The sequence below is a fragment of the Ovis aries genome, chromosome 2, assembly GCF_016772045.2.
Source record: "Ovis aries strain OAR_USU_Benz2616 breed Rambouillet chromosome 2, ARS-UI_Ramb_v3.0, whole genome shotgun sequence".
In the NCBI taxonomy this organism is placed as follows: domain Eukaryota; kingdom Metazoa; phylum Chordata; class Mammalia; order Artiodactyla; family Bovidae; genus Ovis; species Ovis aries.
The window spans coordinates 246430527-246453361 of record NC_056055.1 but is presented as its reverse complement, the minus strand read 5'-3'; the positions used below and the strand labels follow the sequence as shown (position 1 = coordinate 246453361).

Sequence of the window (22835 nt, the reverse complement as noted above, 5' to 3'; positions counted from 1 at the left end):
TATTGTAAAGTAATTAGCCTCCAATTAAAATAAATAAATTTAAAAAACCACCAAACTGAAGACAGAATCAAAAGAAGGAGTTTTGAATTAGGTACCATCTCTGTTAATATAGCCAAGAGATAGCAATACTTGAGAAATGGGTATTTATGCTGGTGAGATGATATAAACTAGGACCCAGGGGCCCAGCTGACCTGTGTGTCAGCAGGCACTCACACCGACACCCCAGGAAAGATTAAATGATCATGGACAGTGGACAGAACAGACTTTGGATCAAGATAGCTCTGGGCTCGAATTCTCACTCTGTCCCTTACATGCTGCTCAGGCATCACTCTGTGTGTGTGTGTTTAGGTGTGTGTGTGCGTGTTTATAGGGGAGATTTCTAGAAGCTGTTTTGCTGATCAAAGGAGTAATGCTTTTATGACTGACCATGGTTTCTCATAGCGCATTGGTTTGTGTAAGACACCAGTTTTGTGTTAGTTGATTCCTTTCCCCCATTTCTTCTTCCATCTCCGCCACCAAGTGTCCCTCATATATTTTCTTTGTTTTTAGATCCATGGTTCCGTGAGAAGTATTTAGTGTCTCTGCGTGTGTGCTTTTCAGTTAGACATAAGACAGTGCACCGTATATTCCCTCTTCTGCTGCTGAGATTGAAAAATGGCGTAGGCTGCTGGCTTCCTTTGCCAACAGCACCAGTCTGGCAAAACTACAAATCTGAGGGAGAAACGTGGGTCTGAAGAGCTAACAGAAGAACTGACTCTGGCTCCTGCGAGGAGGCACGACGCTGACCTCGGCTCCTCAGCGTGGGCGTGTGGAGCGGGCCAGCTCTGCCCTGGAGCAGGGGACGACTGGTTCCGGCGAGGACTGGGAAGGTTCCTGAGTTCTCCTCTTCCTCTCCTTTTGCCTTTTTACCCCAGAAGCCAGAGATGAGGTGCTCATGATCTGGAGGTAATAGTACGTGCGTGCTCAGTTGCTCAGTCCAACTCTTTGTGACCCCGTGGACTGTAGCCTGCCAGGCTCCTCTGGCTGTGGGATTTCCCAAGCAATAATACTGGAGTAGGTTGCATTTCCTTCTCCAGGGGACCTTCCCGACCCAGGGAGGTAATAGTAGGGCTGTCCAAAAGCCCTGCTGGGGTGCGAAACTGTTGACAACAATACAGGCTGCTCAGCGACCAGAGAGCATTCATTCTTTCATCTCATCTTTGACTACGTCCTCCTCCACTGCATCCCCCAATCCCAGGGACGGTTGATTTCAACCTCAGGATGTGACTTCCTGCCATGGCTGCTTTTCCCCAGGTGTTTAATGAGGAAAGCACCTGAGCGGAGCCCCTTCCTGGGGTGGTGGCAAATGGCGATCGTCAAAACTAGGACTCATCCCCTCCCCTTGCCCTAAATTCTCCTTGAGGCGCACAAGCCATGCCCACTAAAGAAAAGGAGGCATTCTTGACAACGCAGACCATCTGAGCAGAATTCTGAGGATGGATGAGCAGAACATTAAAATGAGCATGGTAGACACATGTATGTAGATAAGGGAAGATATTCGCACTGTAAGTCAAGAGCAAGAGATCATTCAAGCAAAATCTAAGTGTAAATGTTAGCTTTGAAGAATATTGTGGTTAAAATGGGAGAACCAGATGACAAATGACACAGGGGTTTTTATTTACTGATTTTTAAAGTGTTTATTAAATTTGTTACAATATTGTTTCTGTTTTATGTTCTGTTTTTAGCCACAAGGCATGTGGGACGTTAGCCCCCTAACCAGGGATTGAACCCCAGTGAAGTCTTAACCACTGAACTGCCCAGGAAATCCCCGACACAGGGGTTATAGATTGAGAAATCCTCCTAGGAAGAAATGCGAAGCGAAAATGTTGAAAATAGAAAATAACATCTAAGAGATGTGGAGGATAGATGTGTCAATATTCAGATAATAGAAGTCTCAGAAGAAAAGAGGAAAAACGGAGGAAAGGAAATATTCAAAGAAGCAATGTAAAATTCTTGTACTTAAAGGGGAAAGGACCTAAGAATGCATACAGGAAAGATAAGGAAGAACTGATAAACAGGCATATTGCAATGAAAACTAAGACCGTCAAAGACGGAAAGGAAAGTTCTTCTTTCTCTTAGTTGAAGTACACTGTGTTGGCTCCAGGGGCACAGCCTGCAGACTTGATGTCACTGCGCATTGCTGGATGAGCGCCATGCCACGGCTACTCATCATCTGTCCCCGCAGTCATCGCAACATTACTGACTGTATTCTCCATGCTGTGTGTGTCATCTGCATGACACTTATTTTGTAACGGGAAGTTTGTTTGCACCTCTTGGTCCCTGTTCTGCTTCACTCCTCTCCTATTGAATCACACTCCTGCCCTTGGCAATCTTCGTATATGCTCCTCTCCTATGGAATCACACTCCTGCCCTCGGCAATCTTTGTATACAAATCTGTTTCTGTTTCTATTGTGTTTGCTCACTTGTTTTGTTTCTAGATTCCACTTTCAAGTGAAATCACATGGTACTTGTTTTTCTCTGTCAAAATTATTTCACTTAGCATAATACCCTCTAGGTTCATCGATGGTGTCAGAAATAGGAGGATTCTTTCTTAAGGCCAAATAATATTCCATTCTGCAAGTAAACTGTACCCTTTTTATCCATTCAACTCTTGATGGGTACTTGGTTGCTTCCGTCTCTTGGCTATTGTAAGCAGTGCTGCAATAAACATAGGGATGCATATATCTTTTCAAATTAGTCATTTTGTTTTCTTCAGAAAAATACCCAGAAGTGAAATTGCTGGATTGTATGGTAGTTCTATTTTTAATATTTTGAAGAACCTCCATACTATTTTCCACAGTGGCTGCAGCAAGGTACATGCCCATCAGCAGTGTACAGATGTTCCCTTTTCACTACCTTCTCACCAACACCGGTTCTTTGTTGTCTGTCTGATAACAGTCATTTTGCAGATGGAAAGCGATATCTCATTGTGGTTTTGCTTTGCATTTTTGTAATGAGTAGTGATGTTGGCTGTCTGTATGTTTTCTTTGGAAAAATGTCTATTCATGTTATCTGCCCATGTTTAAATCAGCTTGTTTTTTATGATGTTGAATTTTATGGGTTCTTGGTATATTTTGGATATTAACTCCCTATCCGATATGTCATCTGCAAATATCTTCTCCCATTCAGCTGGCTGCCTTTTAATCTTATTGACAGTTTCCTTTGCAGGGCAAGAGCGTTTCAGTTTGATATTTATTTATTTTTGCTTTTGTTTTCCTCCCCTGAGGAGACAGATCCAAAAAAGTTGTTAAGACTTATATCAAAGAGCACACTGCCTATGTTTCTTTCTAGGAATTGTATGGTTTCAGGGCTTACATTTAAGTCTTTAATTCATTTTAAGTTTATTTTTGTATATGGTATCAGCGAGTAGTCCAGTTTGATTATACTGCACACAACTGTCCAGTTTTCCCAGCACCATTTATTGAAGAGTCTTTTCCCCCGTTATATGTTCTTGTTATCTCCATTGTAGATTAATTGCCCATGTAAGTGGAAGTTTGCTCCTAGGCTCTCTGTTTCGTTCCACTGACATATGAATCTGTGCCGTATGAATCATACATTTTGGAAACATACAGTGTTTGCCCTCTGTAACTTTGTAGTGTATTTTGAAATCAGTGAACCTGATTTCTCTAGCTTTGTTCTTCCTTCTCAAGATTGTTTTGACCGTTCAAAGTCTGTGTTTTTCATAAATTTTAAAAGTATTTGTTCTAGTTTTGCAAAAAATTCTATTGGTGTTCTGATAGGAATTGAATTGATTCTCTGCGTTGCCTTGAGTAGTATGGTCATTTTCGTAATATTAATTCTTCCAATCCAGTGGGCACCATATATTTTCCCCTTTTTTGTGACATCTTCAATTTCTTTCATCAATATCTTATAGTTTTATGACTACAGGTCTTTTACCTCACTGGTTAGCTTTATTCCTAAGTATTTTATTCTTTTGATGCAATTGTAAATGGGATTGGTTTTCATAATTTCTCTTTCTGATAGTTCATTGCTAGTGTATAGAAATGCAACATATTTCTGCACATTAATTTGTATCTTGCAACATCACTGAATTCATTTCTTAGTTTTGATGTTTCTTTTTGTGGGATCTTTTCTACATATAGTATCATGCCACGTGCAAACAGTAACCATTTTGCTTTTTCCTTTCCAGTTTGAATTCCTTTTATTTCTTTTTCTTGTCTGATTGTGTGGCTAGAACTTCCAATACTGTTTTGAACAAAAGTAGTGAGAGTGAGCATCCTTGTCTCATTCTTGATCTGAGAGGAAACACTTCCAGCTTTTCACTGTTGAGTGTGATGTTAGCTACAGGTTTGCCGTCGTGCTTGTTGTTTAGTTGCTAAGTCCTGCCGACTTGTTTGCGACCCCATGGACTGTAGTCCGCCAGTCTCCTCTGTCCATGAGATTTCCCAGACAAGAATACTGGAGTGAGTTGCCATTTCCTTCTCCAGGGGAATCTTCCCAACCCAGGGATTGAACTTTCAGATTCTTTACCTCTGAGCCACACCAGGGAAGCCTTGTAGGGTTGGCCATTATTATGTTGAGGTTCAGTTAAGTTCTGTCACTCAGTCATGCTCGACTTTTTGAGAGCCCATGGACTGCAGTACACCAGGATTCCCTGTCCATCAACAACTCCTGGAGCTTGCTCAAACTCATGTCCATTGGGTCAGTGTTGGCATCCAACCATCTCATTGAGAAGGTAACAGGCAGGAAGGCTTGCTTTGCTATGCTGTTGCTAAGTCACTTCAGTCGTGTCTGACTCTCTGCGACCCCATAGACAGCAGCCCACCAGGCTCCCCTGTCCCTGGGATTCTCCAGGCAAGAACACTGGAGTGAATTGCCATTTCCTTCTCCAGTGCATGAAAGTGAAAAGTGAAAGTGAAGTCACTCAGTTCAGTTCAGTTCAGTCGCTCAGTCGTGTCTTACTCTTTGAGACCCCATGAATTGCAGCACGCCAGGCCTCCTTGTCCATCACCATCTCCCGGAGTTCACTCAGACTCACATTCATTGAGTCCATGATGCCATCCAGCCATCTCATCCCCTGTCATCCCCTTCTCCTCCTGCCCCCAATCCCTCCCAGCATCAGAGTCTCTTCCAATGAGTCGACTCTTCGCATGAGGTGGCCAAAGTACTGGAGTTTCAGCTTTAGCATCATTCCTTCCAAAAGAAATCCCAGGGTTGATCTCCTTGCAGTCCAAGGGACTCTCAAGAGTCTTCTCCAACACCACAGTTCAAAAGCATCAATTCTTCGGTGCTCAGCCTTCTTCACAGTCCAACTCTCATATCCATACATGACCACTGGAAAAACCATAGCCTTGACTAGACGGACCTTAGTCGGCAAAGTAATGTCTCTGCTTTTGAATATACTATCTAGATTGGTCATAACTTTTCTTCCAAGGAGCAAGCCTCTTTTAATTTCATGGCTGCAGTCACCATCTGCAGTGATTTTGGAGCCCCCCAAAAATAAAGTCTGACACTGTTTCCACTGTTTCCCCATCTATTTCCCATGAAGTGATGGGACCGGATGCCATGATCTTCGTTTTCTGAATGTTGAGCTTTAAGCCAACTTTTCCACTCTCCTCTTTCACTTTCATCAAGAGGCTTTTTAGTTCCTCTTCACTTTCCGCCATAAGGGTGGTGTCATCTGCATATCTGAGGTTATTGATATTTCTCCCGGCAAACTTGATTCCAGCCTGTGTTTCTTCCAGTCCAGCGTTTCTCATGATGTATTCTGCATATAAGTTAAATAAGCAGGGTGACAATATACAGCCTTGACATACTCCTTTTCCTATTTGGAACCAGTCTGTTGTTCCATGTCCAGTTCTAACTGTTGCTTCCTGACCTGCATACAGATTTCTCAAGAGGCAGGTTAGGTGGTCTGGTATTCCCATCTCTTTCAGAATTTTCCACAGTTTCTTGTGATCCACACAGTCAAAGGCTTTGGCATAGTCAATAAAGCAGAAATAGATGTTTTTCTGGAACTCTCTTGCTTTTTCCATGATCCAGCGGATATTGGCAATTTGATCTCTGGTTCCTCTGCCTTTTCTAAAACCAGCTTGAACATCAGGGAGTTCACGGTTCACGTATTGCTGAAGCCTGGCTTGGAGAATTTCGAGCATTACTTTCCTAGCATGTGAGATGAGTGCAATTGTGCGGTAGTTTGAGCATTCTTTGGCATTGCCTTTCTTTGGAATTGGAGTCGTGTCCAATTCTTAGCGACCCCATGGACTGCAGCCCACCAGGCTCCTCTGTCCATGGGACTTTCCAGGCAAGAGTACTGGAGTGGGGCGCCATTGCCTTCTCCAGGCAGGAAGGCTGGGGGGGCTCCAAATGGGGAAAATAGGCTATGCGTGTCAGATTTTTTCCATTCTCTATACGAAATTACAAGGCAGTTTCCTTTAAAAGTCTGTGTTGCCGTGATGACACTTGTTTCCACCTGAGCTTAACTTTCCTCAAACCTTGAGCTAACCAATACGTTTTTCTTATGAAAATGTTTTTCTCAAGCGATGTTAGTGAACTATGTATTTACCTTAGATCCTGTCTTTCTTCAAGCTGGTTCTGCCTAAGATTCAGAACTGTATGTTTTACTCAACAAACCAGCATGTTTTACTCTTGCAAACGTTCTCTTAAGCTATGTTAATAACACCATGTATTTGCTTAGAAACCTGCCTTTCTTCAAGATTCATGTCAATCGTTTAATGGCCCGGGATGACTCACCTTGTGCCAATGTTATCTCAAAATGCATGTTGTAGGTGAGGGGCCTGGTGCCACTCTCTGAGTTTTGAGACATTTCCTTTCTCTAATTAGCAGTCTGCTAGTGGATATATAACTTCCTGCTAAAGACTAGCAGGGGGCACTCTTTCTGCCCCCTTCTGGTGTAGACGTCAGGAGCTTTCTCTATCTCTTTTATACTTAAATAAAACTTTATCACACAAAAGCTCTGAGTGATCAAGCCTTGTCACTGGCCCCAGATTGAAATCCTCTCCTCTGGAGGCCAAGAATCCCAGCGTCTTTCACAGCTCAGCATCAACCTTTCATCATCCCCTGTCGTCCCCTTCTCCTCCTGCCTTCAATCTTTCCCAGCATCAGGGTCTTTTCTAGTGAGTCACTTCTTTGCTTCAGGTGACCAATGAATGGGAGCATCAGTCCTTCCAGTGAATATTCAGGACTGATTTCCTTTAGGATGGACTGGTTAGCTCTCCTTGCAGTCCACGGGACTCTCAAGAGTCTTCTCCAACACCACAGTTCAAATGCATCAATTGTTCACAGTCGAAAGCATCAATATGGTGAGGTATGTATGTTCCCTCTATGCCCACTTTGTGGAGAGTTTTTTTTTGTTAATCATAAATCAATGTTGACTTTTGTCAATAGGTTTTAATGCATCTATTGAAATGATCATATGAGTTATTCTTCAATTTGTTAATATGGGATATCACCTTGACTGAATTTCAAATATTGAACTATCCTTGCATCCCTGTGATAAATTCCACTTGATCATTGTGTATAATCTTTTAAATGTTTTATTGAATTCAGCTTGCTAATATTTTGTTCAGGATTTTTGCATCTATGTTCATCAGTGATATTTGCCTGTGATTTTCTCTTTCTTTGATATCATTGTTGGGTTTTGATATCAGGGTGATGTTGCTGGTCTCATAGAATGTGTTTAGAAGTATACTTTCCTCTTCAATTTTTTGGAATAGTTTAAGAAGGATAAGTACTAACTCTTCTATAAATGTTTGGTAGGATTCACCTGTAAAACTATCTGGTCTTGGAAATTTGACAGAGGAATTTCATATTCATTGAGTCAAATAGTAGAACATTTGGGTTTATATTTTGTAAGTGCTTTATTTTGTGAAAGTAGTAATCTGAGCAGAGCAAAGACCAAAAGGTCTGGTCTTTCACCAAAGATAGTTTGGGAAGCACCAGATTTGACTAAGGATTGGCATGTTTTTCCTGCAGAAGGCCATACCTTCTCTGTTGCAGCTCCTCAACTATGCTGTTGTGACATCTAAGCAGCCATATGAAATGGATTTTGGACAACATGAAACCAAAGGAGACTATTTATTTCCACTAAAATTTAAATTTTATATCATTTTAATGTACCACAAATGTTATTCTTCTTTTGATGTTTTTTCAACCATTTAAAAATGTAAAAACTATTCTTTGCTTGCAAGCTGCACAAAAACAGGCAGTACATATATTTGGCCAGGCTGTTTTCCAGTCCCTGGATTAGACTATATTGTCTCTAATCATTGGTGTTTGTCTTAGGGAGAGAAATGTTTGTATGTGTTTGATGATGCTAATTTTTAAATGGGAAATACATTCATACTGCTAAAAAACAGAACAATATGAAAAATTATAGATTGAGAGGTCTCTCCCCTCTGTGACCACATTTCCCTCCCTGATAGAGCTGCTCTTTACAGGCAAGCATTGAAATTAACTTCTGGTCTTTTCTTTAAATGTTTATGTCAATATTAGCAAACGCATACTCATATTCCCACCCTTTCCTGCATAAATGTAGCACACCATTTATATTCCCCCACTCTGCTCTTTTTGCTTGCCACCATATGCTGGAGATTTTCTGTATTGTAACAGAGGAAATGTCCCTCATTAAACAGGTATATTGTATTCCATTTGAAGTGGTACCCTTGTTTATCTAACTCTTTCTATCTACATGGACACTTGGGGGTATTTCCAACCCAATTAAGAACACTGTAGAAATGGTGAAAGTTGCTCACAAATTACTGGGCTTGTGTACCTTCATAAGGTATATTTCCAGAAGTTCTTTGCTGAGCCAGAGAATAACTGCATATCTAATTTTGATAGATATTGGCAATTTAGTCTCTGTGGGCATTGCGCTCTTCCACCAGCCATCCATGAGAGGGCTGATTCCCCACACAGCCTTGCCAATAGAGCATTGTCATACTTTTGGACTTTTATCCATTCTAATAAATGAAAGTAGACCCGGGAATGGCATAAGCCCTCTTGGAGGAGGTTGCCATTAACCCCACCATAGAGCCGCCAGAACTTACACAGGCCTGGGGGAACAGGCTCTTGGAGGGCACAAGCAAAAGCTTCTGCGCACCAGGACCCAGAAGAAAGGAGCAGCGATCCCATAAGGGACTGCCCAGACTTGCCTGTGAGTGTCCAGGAGTCTCCGGTGGAGGCGTGGGTTGGCGGTGGCCTGCTGCAGGGCTGGGGGCACTGAGTGCAGCAGTGCATCATGGGACCTTTTGTCTCAGGTAAAACAACAGGGAGGGAACACAGCCCCGCCCATCAATAGAAAAATTGGATTAAAGATTTACTGAGCACAGCCCCACCTATCAGAACAAGACCCTATTTCCCCCTCAGTCTCTGCCATCAGGAAGCTTCCATGAGCCTCTCATCTTTCTCCAACAGAGGTCAGACAGACTGAAAACCACAGTCACAGAAAACTAACCAAACTGATCACATGGACCACAGCCTTGTCTAACTCAATGAAACTATGAGCCATGCCGTGTACGGCCACCCAAGATGGGTGGGTCATGGTGGAGAGTTCTGACAAAACGCGGTCCACTGGAGAAGGGACTGGCAAGCCACTTCAGTATTCTTGCCTTGAGAACCCCATGAACAGTTAAAAAGGCAAAAAGATAGGTTACTGAAAGATGAACTACCCAGGTCGGTGAAGTGAAGTCCCTCAGTCATGCCCGACTCTCTACGACCCCATGGACCGTAGCCTGCACCAAGCTCCTCCATCCATGGGATTTTCCAGGCAAGAGTACTGGAGTGGATTGCCATTTCCTTCTCCAGGGAATCTTCCCGACCCAGGGATCAAACCCAGGTCTCCCGCATTGTAGGCAGACACTTTACTATCTGAGCCACCAGGGAAGTCCCCAGGTCAGTAGGTGCCCAATATGTTACAGGAGATCAGTGGAGAAAGAACTCCAGAAAGAATAAAGAGACAGAGCCAAAGCAAAAACAACACCTGATTGTGGATGTGCCTGGTGATGGAAGTAAAGTCCGATGCTGCAAAGAGCAGTATTGCATAGGAACCTGGAATGTCAGGTCCATGAATCAAGGCAAATTGGAAGTGGTCAAATAGGAGATGGCAAGAATGAATGTCGACATTCTAGGAATCAGAGAACTAAAATGGACTGGAATGGGTGATTAACTCAGATGACCATTGTATCTACTACTGTGGGCAAGAATGCCTTAGAAGAAATAGAATAGCCATCATAGTCAACAAGTCTGAAATGCAGTACTTGGATGCCATCTCATAAACAACAGAATGATCTCTCTTCATTTCCAAGGTAAACCATTCAATATCACAGAAATCCAAGCCTGTGCCCTGACCAGGAATGCTGAAGGCACTGAAGTTGAACGGTTCTATGAAGACCCACAAGACCTTCTAGAACTAACACTGAAAAAAATGTCCTTTTCATTATAGGGGACTGGAATGCAAAAGTAGGAAGTCAAGAGCTACCTGGAGTAACAAGCAAATTTGGCCTTGGAATACAGAATGAAACAGGGCAAAGGCTAATAGAGTTTTGCCAAGAGAACGCACTGGTCATAGCAAACACCCTCTTCCAACAACACAAGAGAAGACTCTACACATGGACATCACCAGATGGTCAATACTGATATCAGATTGATTATATTCTCTGCAGCCAAAGATGGAGAAGCTCTATACAGTCAGCAAAAACAAGACCGGGAGCGGACTGTGGCTCAGATCATGAATTCCTAATTACCAAATTCAGACTGAAATTAAAGAAAGTAGGGGAAAACCACTAAACCATTCAGGTATGACCTTAATCAAGTCCCTTACAGTTATATAGTAGAAGTGAGAAATAGATTTAAGGGATTAGATCTGATAGAGTGCCTGATGAACTATGGATGGAGGTTCATGACATTGTACAGGAGGCAGGGATTAAGACCATCCCCAAGAAAAAGAAATGCAAAAAAGCAAAATGGTTGTCTGAGGAGGCCTTACAAATGGCCGAGAAAAGAAGATAAACTAAAGGCAAAGGATAAAAGGAAAGATCCATTTGAATGCAGAGTTCCAAAAGAATAGCAAGGAGAGATAAGAAAGCTTTCCTCAGTGATCAATGCAAATAAATAGAGGAAAACAATAGAATGGGAAAGACTAGTGATCTCTTCAAGAAAATTAGACATACCAAGGGAACATTTCATGCAAAGAAGGGCACAATAAAGGACAGAAATGGTATGGACCTAACAGAAGCAGAAGATGTTAAGAAGAGGTGGCAAGAACACACAGAAGAACTACATAAAAAAGATCTTCATGACCCAGATAACCACGATGGTGTGATCACTCACCTAGAGCCAGACATCCTGGAGTGCGATGTCAGAGGGCCTTAGGAAGCATCACTATGAACAAAGCTAGTGGAGGTGATGGGATTCCAGTTGAGCTATTTCAAATGCTAAAAGATGATGCTGTGAAAATGCTTCCCTCACGATGCCAGCAAATTTGGAAAACTCAGCAGTGGCCATAGGACTGGAAAAGGTCAGTTTTCATTCCAATCACAAAGAAAGGCAACGCCAAAGAATGTTCAAACTACCGCACAATTGCAGTCATCTTGCATGCTAGCAAAGTAATGCTCAAAATTCTCCAAGCCAGGCTTCAGCAGTACATGAACCGTGAAACTCCAGATGTTCAAGCTGGACTGAGAAAAGCAGAGGAACCAGAGATCAAGTTGCCAACATCCGCTGGATCATGGAAAAATTATGAGAGTGCCAGAAAAACATCTACTTCTGCTTTATTGACTATGCCAAAGCCTTTGACTGTGTGGATTACAATAAACTGTGGAAAATTCTGAAAGAGATGGGAATATCAGACCACCTGGCCTGCCTCTTGAGAAATCTGTATGCAGGTCAAGAAGCAACAGTTAGAACTGGATATGGAACAACAGACTGGTTCCAAATAGGAAAAGGAGTACGTCAAGGCTGTATATTGTCACCCTGCTTATTTAACTTATATGCAGAGTACATCATGGGAAATGCCAGGCTGGATGAAGCACAAGCTGGAATCAAATTGCCAGGAGAAATATCAATAACCTCAGATATGCAGATGACACCACCCTTATGGCAGAAAGTGAAGAGGAACTAAAAAGCTTCTTGATGAAGGTGAAAGAGCAGAGTGAAAAGTTGGCTTAAATCTCAACATTGAGAAAACTAAGATCATGGTATCTGCTCCCATCTTCATGGCAAATAGATGGGGAAACAATGGATACAGGGAGAGACTTTATTTTGGGGGAGGGCTCCAAAATCACTGCACTTCTTGTCTGCAGCCATGAAATTAAAAGACGCTTCCTCCTTAGAAGAAAAACTATGACCAACCTAGACAGCATATTAAAAAGCAGAGACATTACTTTGCCAGACTTCCCTGGTGGCTCAGACTGTAAAGCGTCTGCCTACAATGCAGGAGACCCGGGTTCGATCCCTGGGTTGGGAAGATTCCCCTGGAGAAGGAAATGCCAACCCACTCCGGTACTCTTGTCTGGAAATTCCCATGGATGGAGGAGCCTGGTGGGCTACAGTCCATGGGATTGCAAAGAATCAGACACAACTGAGCAGCTTCACTTTCACTTTACTTTGCCAAAAAAGGTCTGTCTAGTCAAAGCTATGGTTTTTCCAGTAGTCATGTATGGATGTGAGAGTTGGACCATAAAGAAAGCTGAGCACTGTAGAACTGGTGCTTTTGAACTGTGGTGTTGGAGAAGATCCTTGAGTCCCTTGGGCTGCAGTAGATCCAACCAGTCCATCCTAAAGGAAATCAGTCCTGAATATTCATTGGAAGGATGGATGCTGAAGCTGAAACCTCAATACTGTGGCCATCTGATGAGAAGAACTGACTCACTGGAAAAGACCCTGATGCTGGCAAAGACTGAAAGCGGGAGAAGGGGATGACAGAGGATGAGATGGTTGGATGGCATCACTGACTTGATGGACATGACTTTGAGTAAGCTCTGGGAATTGGTGAGGGACAGGGAGGCCTGCCTTGCTGCAGTCCATGGGGTCGCAAAGAGTCAGACACGACTGAGCGACTGAACTGAACAAATAAAAATGGTGCCTCAGTGGAGACTCCATTCGCCAGTCTCTTGCTATGAGCGAGAGTAACCATGAGCTGGTGATGGACAGGGAGGCCTGGCGCGCTGCGATTCATGGGTTTGCAAAGAGTCGGACACGACTGAGCGACTGAACTGAACTGAAACATGATCAGGGCTACCACTAGCAAAGGGAGCCTCTTCCTTCAGAATTACAAAAAGGCTCCCACTCTTTGAAGATGAACCACAGAAGGCACTCGCTCTGGGTGAATGCAGAACTTCTTGAAGCTCAGCTCCTATCCAGGCCCCACGAGCCCGGTGCCTTTGTGGGACCCGCAGCCAGCAACTCTGATGATGAAAAGAATTAGATGTGCCTGGGCCCAGGTGGGAATATCTCAGAGGAGCCTTGGATGGCAAGAGGGGACGTAGCATCCAGGTAAGGGCAGGACCAGCTACGTAATTTGCAGGTCACTGTGCAGAATAAAATGCTGGATTCTACATCATTGACAATTTTGCGATGGCTGTGGCAGAGCTGTAAACTAGGTGCAGTGCCCACTGGGACTCTGCCTGGGTCGCAAGCTCAGGAAGCCAGCTCTGGGTGAGGAGATAAGTGCCCTGAGAGTCCCACTGGTGGCCAGTGTTACCCTGACCCACCTCTGGGCCAGCAACATAGGAGAAGAACGTATCTCACAGGAGGCTTGGACTATAGACCCCAGGATGCCAGGAACAACACTTCTGTTCTTTCCCAACAGGCCAGCAGGAGTTGCTCTTATCCAAGGTGGGAGAGGTGGAAGGCTGGGTTTTACTTGTAATAAGGACAGATGGAGACAAGCTAGACTTGGTACTTCACATCCCTTTTGCTTTTCCCTCAAGCCCATGAACTCGGGACCAAAGTGATCTCCATTTAGATGAGGGTGTTGAGGCTTAGGGAAGCGGTGGTGGTGGGGATTTGGCTCAGCCTGTCTGGTACAAAGCCTGTATTTCTAACCCCGTATAGTCTACTGCCTTGTACTAATTTGTTCTTACACTAGAAGTGCCTGTGAGCACCCTGACCCCCCCCCCCCCAGCCCCCGCACACACACACAGTTTGCCAAATGAATCGCTTTATTCAGAAGAGCCAACCAGGAATGTAGCCGCTACAGGTAAACATGGCGTTGGTCTTGATTCAAGAGTAGGAATTGGGAAACCGTCTCTGGCTGCCCAAGGAAGCAGGGGGAAGGAGCCAGCATACATGCCAGAACTTTGAGCTTCTCATTCTGGACAGAAAGCTTCAGTCTGGGGAGGAGAAGTGCTCCTGGCTGGTCTCTAGGGTGGGCGAGGGGTTTCCCGTCATTTGCTGGCGAATGTGGTTAGGGTAGGAAGTGGGGTGCTAGAGAAGGAAACTCGGCATTGGTTGGCAGGGTTTCCAGGATGAAGGCTTTTCAGCACTTGGGGGCACTCCCAAAGCACAGAAGGTTGTTGTAGTATTGGAATTTTTTATTGTAGGTCCTCCGGTTTTTATCAAAGCAATCGGCAGCTTTTTTATCACATTGACACAGATGGCGCTTACAGTAGTCCTGATCGCCTGAAATCACAATAAACTAAATGTAGGATGGGGGTTTGTTAAAACTCTATGGATTCTTGTGTGAATTCTAGGGGAGAAGACACAGTCCCTGTTCTCCCAGTTTCTAGTCTGGAAGAAGCACCGATGTCCAGGTATTTCTGACTGATGGGGAGACAGAACTCCTGCCCTCAGGAAGCCCACACCCGGTCTCATGGGGTACCAGCAGTCATGCCCTGGGATGCTGTGAAAAGCCTTGCTGTTAGACGCTGTCTCTTTCTTCTCCCCAGAAGGTGTGTTCAGGTCCATAGCCCCTGGCCCCTGGGCTCTGGGAATGGGTCTTGATGGGTGAAAGCCAGCCATGGTCATCCCTGCTTCCTTAGCTATGATTAGTGTCCGGGGAGCACGTGCTCTTGCCCTGACCAGTGAGCCCCAAGGGAAAGTCTGCGGGGCACTTCCAGGAAGGATGAATTTCCTCTCAAAGAGAGAGATGTGCGAAGGGAAAGCCTCTTCTGTAGAGCGACCCATAACTCTCGGAGCCCTGGACTGTGCCTTGGAATCACACTGCCAACGTGGCAGCGCAGAGGCTGGGGAAGGACTGGACCCCTGGCACCACAGCGGAGGAGCGGCCCCCGCCCTGGCACTGCCCTCTCCCAGCTCTCTTCCAGGAGTCAGACCTCCTCACTCTCTGCGCCTGTTAGGTGGGCATCCAGAGCCTGCGAAAGCCACAGAGCCCTGTGGCAGGTCATGATGGGAAGACATGATTTCTGATCTTAGAGACCTCAGGCTGTTGAGGAATAGTCCATGGTTTTTCCAAATCTCACTCATGAGTCAGTAGGTCTGGGGCACTAGGCAATTCCTTCCAGCCACCACCCATCTCTCTCCTCCCCTCCACAGCCAAACTTGCTCCAGAACTTTGTCTACACTCACGACCTCTGCTTCACTTCCCACCCACCTTCCAACCCGCTCTAATCTGGCTTTGCCCTCACAGATCCATGGGAGCAACTCCCGCTGAGGTCCTCAGTGATCGTTCTGCCTCTGAACCCCAGGAGCCCGGTCAGCCCTTATCCTGGAGGACCCCTCTGTGAAACCTGCAGCTGTTAACCCTCTCCTCCTGGCCCACCCCTCGGCCTTCTTTTCTCCTCCCTTCCTTCTCTGACTGTCCCCGCTCTGTCTCCTTTCTGGGCCTTTAAACACCAGATGGGTGGGTACCTCCTCCCTCTGCAGCCGCCTCCTGCATCTGTGTCCAGATTTTCCCTTGAGCTGCCAGTTCCTTCATCCAGCTGCCTTCTGCCCATCTCTCTGGGTGTTCTGGAAGCTTCCAAACTCAACACGCTCCAAATGGAACCCCTCCTGCCCTCTCCTACCAGGCCCTCCTTGGTAGAACCATCCACACAATGGTATAGCCAACCCAGCAGCTCCCAGGCACCATAACCAATCCACCACGAAGCTCTACCAATCCGATCTCAAATGCATCTCGATGGCACTCTCCACCGCTTGCATCCTGACCCACCATTGCTAAAGCTCAAGGGCTTCCTGTCTCTCGTCTGCATCATGACAATGGCCCCCCACTTTCATCTGTGTGCATCTATCCTCAGACAGAGCAAGTGTGAAATTCAAGTATTATTATACCACTCCTTTGGTTAAGAGCTCCCTAATTCTTTAGGACATAATCTAAATACAATACGGCCTGGAAACTTGACCTAGCCCCTTCCTGTCTCTCCGGCATCATCACTCACAACCCTGTCTCATCCTCACCTTTTCCTTCAGCAGCACAGAATTGTTGCAGTTCCCTCTGGCCCCTTGTCCCTGATGTATCCTCTTGTAGGGATGTTCTCAATGCTCCTTCCCCTGACCCCTCTCAGCCTTGAAGACTCAGCTTGGAGATCACCACTTTCAGGAAGCTTCCAGGCTTCCATGACCCTCAGGCTGTGTTCAGAGCCCTGACCTTTTTCTTACTTCCCATCTGAGACTGTCATGTTAGATTTTGATTTTCTTTTCTTCTCAGTCCCCTATGAACTCCTTGCGACAGGGACACGGTCCCTTTTTTCTAGCTCGGACACCCAGCGCAGTGCCTGGCCCTGCGGACAGTCAGTAAAATGAACAGGCAAGGCTGGGTGGTGTTGTGGGTCTCTTCTTACCACAAACGATTTGGCCCCGTTGGAAAATAAAGTTGTAGCTCTGGAAGCTGGTGCGGCATCCGCGTTTTCTTAGGTTTTCGTAGCAGCAGTCACGTGCCCTGCAGCACCTGTGCCAAGAAGGAGCTATTGGGGCTGCCTCCCAGAAGCTCCAGGGAGCCCAGTGCCCTGTGGGCTCAGCCCCTTGGCTCTGGGACACTGGAATAGTTTACAGCAGAGCTTCCAACAAGCTGGCTGCTTTTTAGGCCGGGACTTCCTGGGTTCTGTGCTGATGGGACTAAAGCAGGAGGCTTCAGCTCCCACCCACACTGGGGCCACAAGTGGGCAGAGGGCAGGGAGGGCTGGGGGTGGCCTCACCGATCTGTTGCGTCCTTGGGGGTTCCTCTGTTACCCGCACCACAGTGGCAACCATAGAAGCTGTAAGTGGTCAGAAGGTCCTTTCCTGTCGTGAACTTGACCATTTTCTGGAAATCTGCCAAACTTCCATGGCCCTGCAGCAGGCCTGGAAGGACAGCAGCCGGTGACGGGGCCTGGGACCCTGTGGCCTCCCTCTGCCTCTCCCTGCCACCCCCTTGCCCCCACTTCTGAGAGAGGGCCAGATGCGGTGGGAAGGGAACCCGGGGGAAGAGGGTGCCTCCCTCCCTGTGCTGAGCCCCTTGTGGCCAGAGGTCAGGTTCAACTCTTACCGATGGCTATGATCACTGCCAGCAGCAGGAGGGTCTTCATGCTGAGGGTTCTGTGGGGGAGAAATACAGACAGACCAGCCTAGATCCTCTAACAGGTGGTCCACCTTCTGCCCCGGCCCCTGCTGTCCTGCTCACATTCAACGATCTTGATGGAGGGAGTCTTTCAAGGAGATCACAGACACGCTCTTCCATCCCAGGCGGGGTCCAGCGTGACTGCCTTAATCGGGCACACAGGACATGTGCAGGGGGTGCCTCCCAGCTTTGTTACATGACTCACTGGTCAAGACCACCTCCCCCCATGATACACTGCTGAGACGGCCATGCTCTTCACCCTCCTGACAGTTCCTGGGGGGCTGTGACCCGGTCACCCCACTAAACTGGGAGATCCCAGAGGTCGTAGGCTGTGTGTCCCCCAGCATACGTAGCTTGCTCACCCCGACACTGGAGTCAGGCTTGGGAATTCCGCCCATGGAGTCGGATCTGCAGTGGTTTTCTCCAGAACCAAAGCAGCACCACCTCTTTCCCCCTTACATTTGTATATGCACAAATGCACACTCACACACACTTCGTGTGCACACACACACACACACACACACTCTCTGTGCTCATCTACTAGTGTGGGCATCCTTTAAAGAATATATTCAAGTTCCAACACGACACACCTGTGCTCACCTGCCCTCTGGTCTCACCAAATCAGGCATGTGCAGGCCTGTGCTCACACCTGTACACACACACACACACACGCACACACACACACACACACACACACTATAGCCTCTCTTGAAGTCAGCCAGTGATCAGGGACTGGGTATTCATTTCTGGCTATTTGCTTCTCAGAGGATCCCAAGTTAAAATCTCCAAGTGACGGCCTTGTTTATTCTGAGCTCCAGTTAAATAGCTGATCCCTCTGGAAGCTTAGGGTTGGTGGGGCAGGAAATAGGATGGGTGTATGGCCCGTTATTGGTCTCAGAGTTTGGCATGTCCCTTCCGCTAGGCGACCCTCTCTTTTGCCTCTCAGCTGGCCTTACAGAGCTGAGGTTTTTCCATCCTTACGTGCCATTGGCTAATGCCAAAATTGTGGATTATTTCGTCATCTTTCCTGTGGTTCTCTCTCTGAGTGAATAAATTCCCGTAACCAGGTCTGGGTGTGGTCCTCCTGAACCCACTTCCAGGAGAGGGCAAGGGCCATCTGCTGCTGACCAAGGAGTTTTCCTTTCTGCTGCTAAGCAGGCCGTCTGGGGATAAGAAGCACGCTATGTACTGGTATTCATTCATTCCATAAACCAGTCATTCACAGGAAGTACGTGCTAAGGCTCTTCAAAGTGGCAGGAATCATGTAAGCCTCTCAGGAGGCGATGAGAACTTGTCCGGTGACCTGGGACCCTGGGGGCCCCAGCAGGGAACACACTGTAGGGGAGCAGGTGGTCCCTTCCTCCGACTGGGACCAGCGCCTCCACCCTCTCCTCTCGGTTCTCTATATCTCCTCCCCGCCGCACCCCCCCCTGCCCCGCCCACCTGGAGAAAGCCGGAGGCTGCCCTGGGATTTCCCCTCCACCCACAGCTGCCGCCTTGTCTCCTGTCTGTTTGGAGATGGAGCTGGTTGAGTCTCCTTGGATCTAATGCTGCTTCTTTTTCAGTCTCAGGGAAACAGTGACTCTAGTTTTCATTTCTGAAACTCTTTTCCAGCCCTTTAATAGTGCTTGAATTCAGCTCCCAAGGCCTTCAGTTAACACTTTCCAACACCCATCTCCCCAAAAGCCAGTGTGGCATGGCTATGTTGCCCATCACCATTCTGCCTGCTCCCCCCACCCCCACATTCCCCAGGCCCCTCTTCAGGTTAGACCCAGGAGACTGAATCTGGCTTAGAAGTGCTGAGGGCCACTGCCAGGCTGCAGTGAGGCAAATATGGGTGCCATGCCCCAGTCTTTCTGTGCCCCCCAGAATGGGGCCGGAAGCTGGAGGCAGCTTGGGTCCCTGAGTCACAGCATGGGGGACACCCGTCGGAGAAAGGCCCGCAGACCCTCAGTGGTCTTTGTCTGCGTGAGAAATACAAGTTTCTTGTGTTAAACCACTGATCCTTGAGATCAGTGACTAGGAAAAACTATTGCATGGTAATCTCAACCCCTCAATAGCCAGGGCTATGGCTGGACAAGACGGTATGGTTGTTACTACTGCCAGAGGCCCTTCAGCAATAATCAGCAGAAAACTTTGAAAGAGTAAAGGTTTATTACTTACAGGACCTGGGACTTACACGGCGCACCTGGGACCCCACAGTGAGGTCAGAGTCGAGAGAGAGCTGGAGATCTCGGGTCTGGTGTTCCGTTTTTATTGGGGTCGAAGGCGGGGCCTAGGGTTTTGTGTGCTCACCCTTTATTGGTGAAGCTAAACCATGTGAGCGTCAGTGTAAAACATGGGAAGAGAAACAGCAGGTGGCCCCCAAATAGTCAAATTAACCAAAATCTCCAATACAAAGGCGCCTTAGTGAGGGGAGGCATATGGCCCTTTATGTAGTCATGTGGCTGGCAAGGTGTTTATTCTAGACAGTGGTCTTTGAAGTGGGTGGCAGGCAATCAGAGGGTATCAATCCCTAATCTGAGGTTATCAGGAATTTACTTTACCCAAAAACTAAACAAACCCCCAAACAACTGTCAGGATGTTATGGAACCGAGGTCCGGCTGCTCAGCACTTGAAAGGCAATAAAGAAGACAGGTTGGTAGAAAGGAAAGTTTGTTTTATGTTGGATGCCGGGAAATGGGTGGGATAGGGTTGTGGAGGACAGCTGCCTGTCCAAAGCCAGACTCCTGAGAACAATCAGATAGAGACTTTTATAGAGAGGAAAAGCATTATATGTATAAACATGTATGTCAGCTCTCAGAATCATCTTGAAATTGGTCATCAGTGGTTTAACCAGCATCATATTGATTGTTTTAGGAACATTTTATCTTTACTGTTTTAGGAGCCCACAAAGCCTTCCCTTGTGGCTCAGCTGGTAAAGAGTCTGCCTGCAATATGGGAGACCTGGGTTCGATCCCTGGGTTGGGAAGATGCCCTGGAGAAGGGAAAGGCTACCCACTCCAGGCCCATTCTGGCCTGGAGAAGTCTATGGACTGTATAGTCCATGGGGTCTCAAAGAGTCGGACACGACTGAGTGGCTTTCTTCTTCTTTATTTTCTATAGTCAAAGCTCTGGGTTTTCCAGTAGTCATATACAGATGTGAGAGCTGGACCATAAAGAAGGCTGAAAGCTGAAGAATTGATACTTCAAATTGTAGTGCTGAGACTCCCTTGGAATGCAAGGAGATCAGATCAGTCAATTCTAAAGGAAATCAACCCTGAATATTCATTGAAAACACTGATGCTGAAGCTGAAGCTCCAATACTTTGGGCAACTGATGCCAAGAGCTGACTCATTGGAAAAGATCCTGATACTGGGAAAGATTGAGAGCAGGAGAAGGGGACGACAGAGGATGAGATGGTTCGATAGCATCACTCACTGAATGGACATGAATTTGAGCAAACTCCAGGAGACAGTGAAGGACAGGGAATCCTGGCATGCTGTAGTCCACAGAATCACAGAGTTGGACGTGACTTAGTGGCTGAGCAACAACAAGGCATTCATCTTTAGTTCCGTGGTTGGTTTGTTTCCCTTTCTGTGAAGCCAGATCTTGGACCTGTGGAGGCTTATGTCATAGGTATAGTCTGGTCACCACGCGGCTAACTTCTTCCACCTGGAGAGAGCTTCGGTTTCTATAAGACAGCTCTCGGGAGACGGCTCAGGATGTTTACTGCGGCCCTTGAGGAGGAACTAAAGATCCTTGTCTTGCTTAATGACTACGTTATTATTATTTGGTCTCCTTTGCCTGGAGAAGGCAATGGCACCCCACTCCAGTACTCTTGCCTGGAAAACCCCCTGGATGGAGGAGCCTGGCAGGCTGCGGTCCATGGGGCCGTAGAGTCGGACACGACGGAGCAACTTCACCTTCTTTCTTTCTTTGGCTGCTCTCTTTTGTTTCTGCACATTCTCACTTATCTGATTAAACTTACTCTTTGGCTCAGATTTTTCCACAGACAAAAAGCAGATAGGGGACGTAGAGGGGGCCAGGACCGCAGGGCCCAAGGCTTTCCCCGTCGTAGTCCATCCACACTGACTCACAGCTGCCTCGGGCAGTGTTCGTCTTGAAGATACAGTTTTCCTGAAGAGCTAGGCCTGTATCGAGCATTGACTTGTGTCCCCACCAAATTCCTGTGTTGAAGGAATTTGTTTACTGGGTTTACTCTCCTCTGTCACTTTCATCAAGAGGCTCTTTAGTTCCTCTTCATTTTCTGCCATAAGGGTGGCGTCATCTGCATATCTGAGGTTATTGATATTTCTCCCGGCAATCTTGATTCCAGCTTGTGCTTCATCCAGCCTGGCATTTCTCATGATGTACTCTGCATATAAGTTAAACAAGCAGGGTGACAATATACAGCTTTGACGGACTCCTTTCTCAATTTGGAACCAGTCCGTTGGTCCATGTCTGATTCTAATTGTTGCTTATTGACCTGTATACAGGTTTCTCAGGAGGCAGGTCAGGTGGTCTGGTATTCCCATCTCTTTAAGAATTTTCCACAGTTTGTAATCCACACAGTCAAACCCATCTGGGTGGTGGTCAAAACCATCCCTAGGAAAAAGAAATGCAAAAGGCTAAATGGCGGTCTGAGGCAGTCTTACAAATAGCCAAGAAAAGAAGAGAAGCTTTGCAACAGCCAGGACATGGAAGCAACCTAGATGTCCATTGGCAGATGAATGGATAAGAAAGCTGTGGTACATATACACGATGGACTATTACTCGCTATTAAAAAGAATGCATTTGAATCAGTTCTAATGAGGTGGATGAAACTGGAGCCTATTATACAGAGTGAAGTAAGTCAGAAAGAAAAACACCAGTACAGTATATTAACACATATATATGGAATTTAGAAAGATGGTAACCATGACCCTGTATGCGAGACAGCAAAAGAGACACAGATGTAGAGAACAGACTTTTGGACTCTGTGGGAGAAGATGAGGGTGGGATGATCTGAGAGAATAGCATTGAAACATGGATATTACTGTATGTGAAATAGATCGCCAGTCCAGGTTCGATGCATGAGACAGGGCGCTCAGGGCTGGTGCACTGGGATGACTCTGAGGGATGGGATGGGAAGGGAGGGGGAAGGAGGGTTCAGGATGGGGGACACATGTACACCCATGGCTGATTCATGTCAATGTATGGCAAAACCCACCACAATACTGTAAAGTAACTAGCCTCCAATTAATATAAATAAATTAATTTTAAAAAAAAAAGAAGAGAAGCAAAAGGCAAAGGAGAAAAGGACAAGATTTCATGGTGGGCCTAATGCGGTATGCCCTTCATG

General features: G+C 46.3%; 2 protein-coding genes across 3 annotated transcripts in view; one reads left to right on the top strand and one right to left on the bottom strand.

Moving 5' to 3' along the window:
- PLA2G5 (phospholipase A2 group V) overlaps positions 1–22835 on the top strand; it is a 120202-nt gene that overhangs the window by 4101 nt on the left and 93266 nt on the right. The window lies entirely within an intron of this gene.
- LOC101107675 (phospholipase A2, membrane associated-like) lies at positions 14163–19738 on the bottom strand. Of its 2 annotated transcripts, none has more exons than XM_042244687.1 (5): positions 18956–19738; positions 17441–17490; positions 17112–17256; positions 16758–16864; positions 14163–14640 (listed from the first exon to the last, which is right to left on the bottom strand). In XM_042244687.1, the coding sequence occupies exons 2-5, from the start codon at positions 17478–17480 to the stop codon at positions 14498–14500; spliced, it is 435 nt and encodes a 144-aa protein (XP_042100621.1). In that variant the 5' UTR covers positions 17481–17490; positions 18956–19738; the 3' UTR covers positions 14163–14497. The 2 variants fall into 2 exon arrangements, with proteins under 2 accessions (XP_042100621.1, XP_004005214.1); XM_004005165.5 differs by having other exon boundaries at positions 19676–19738.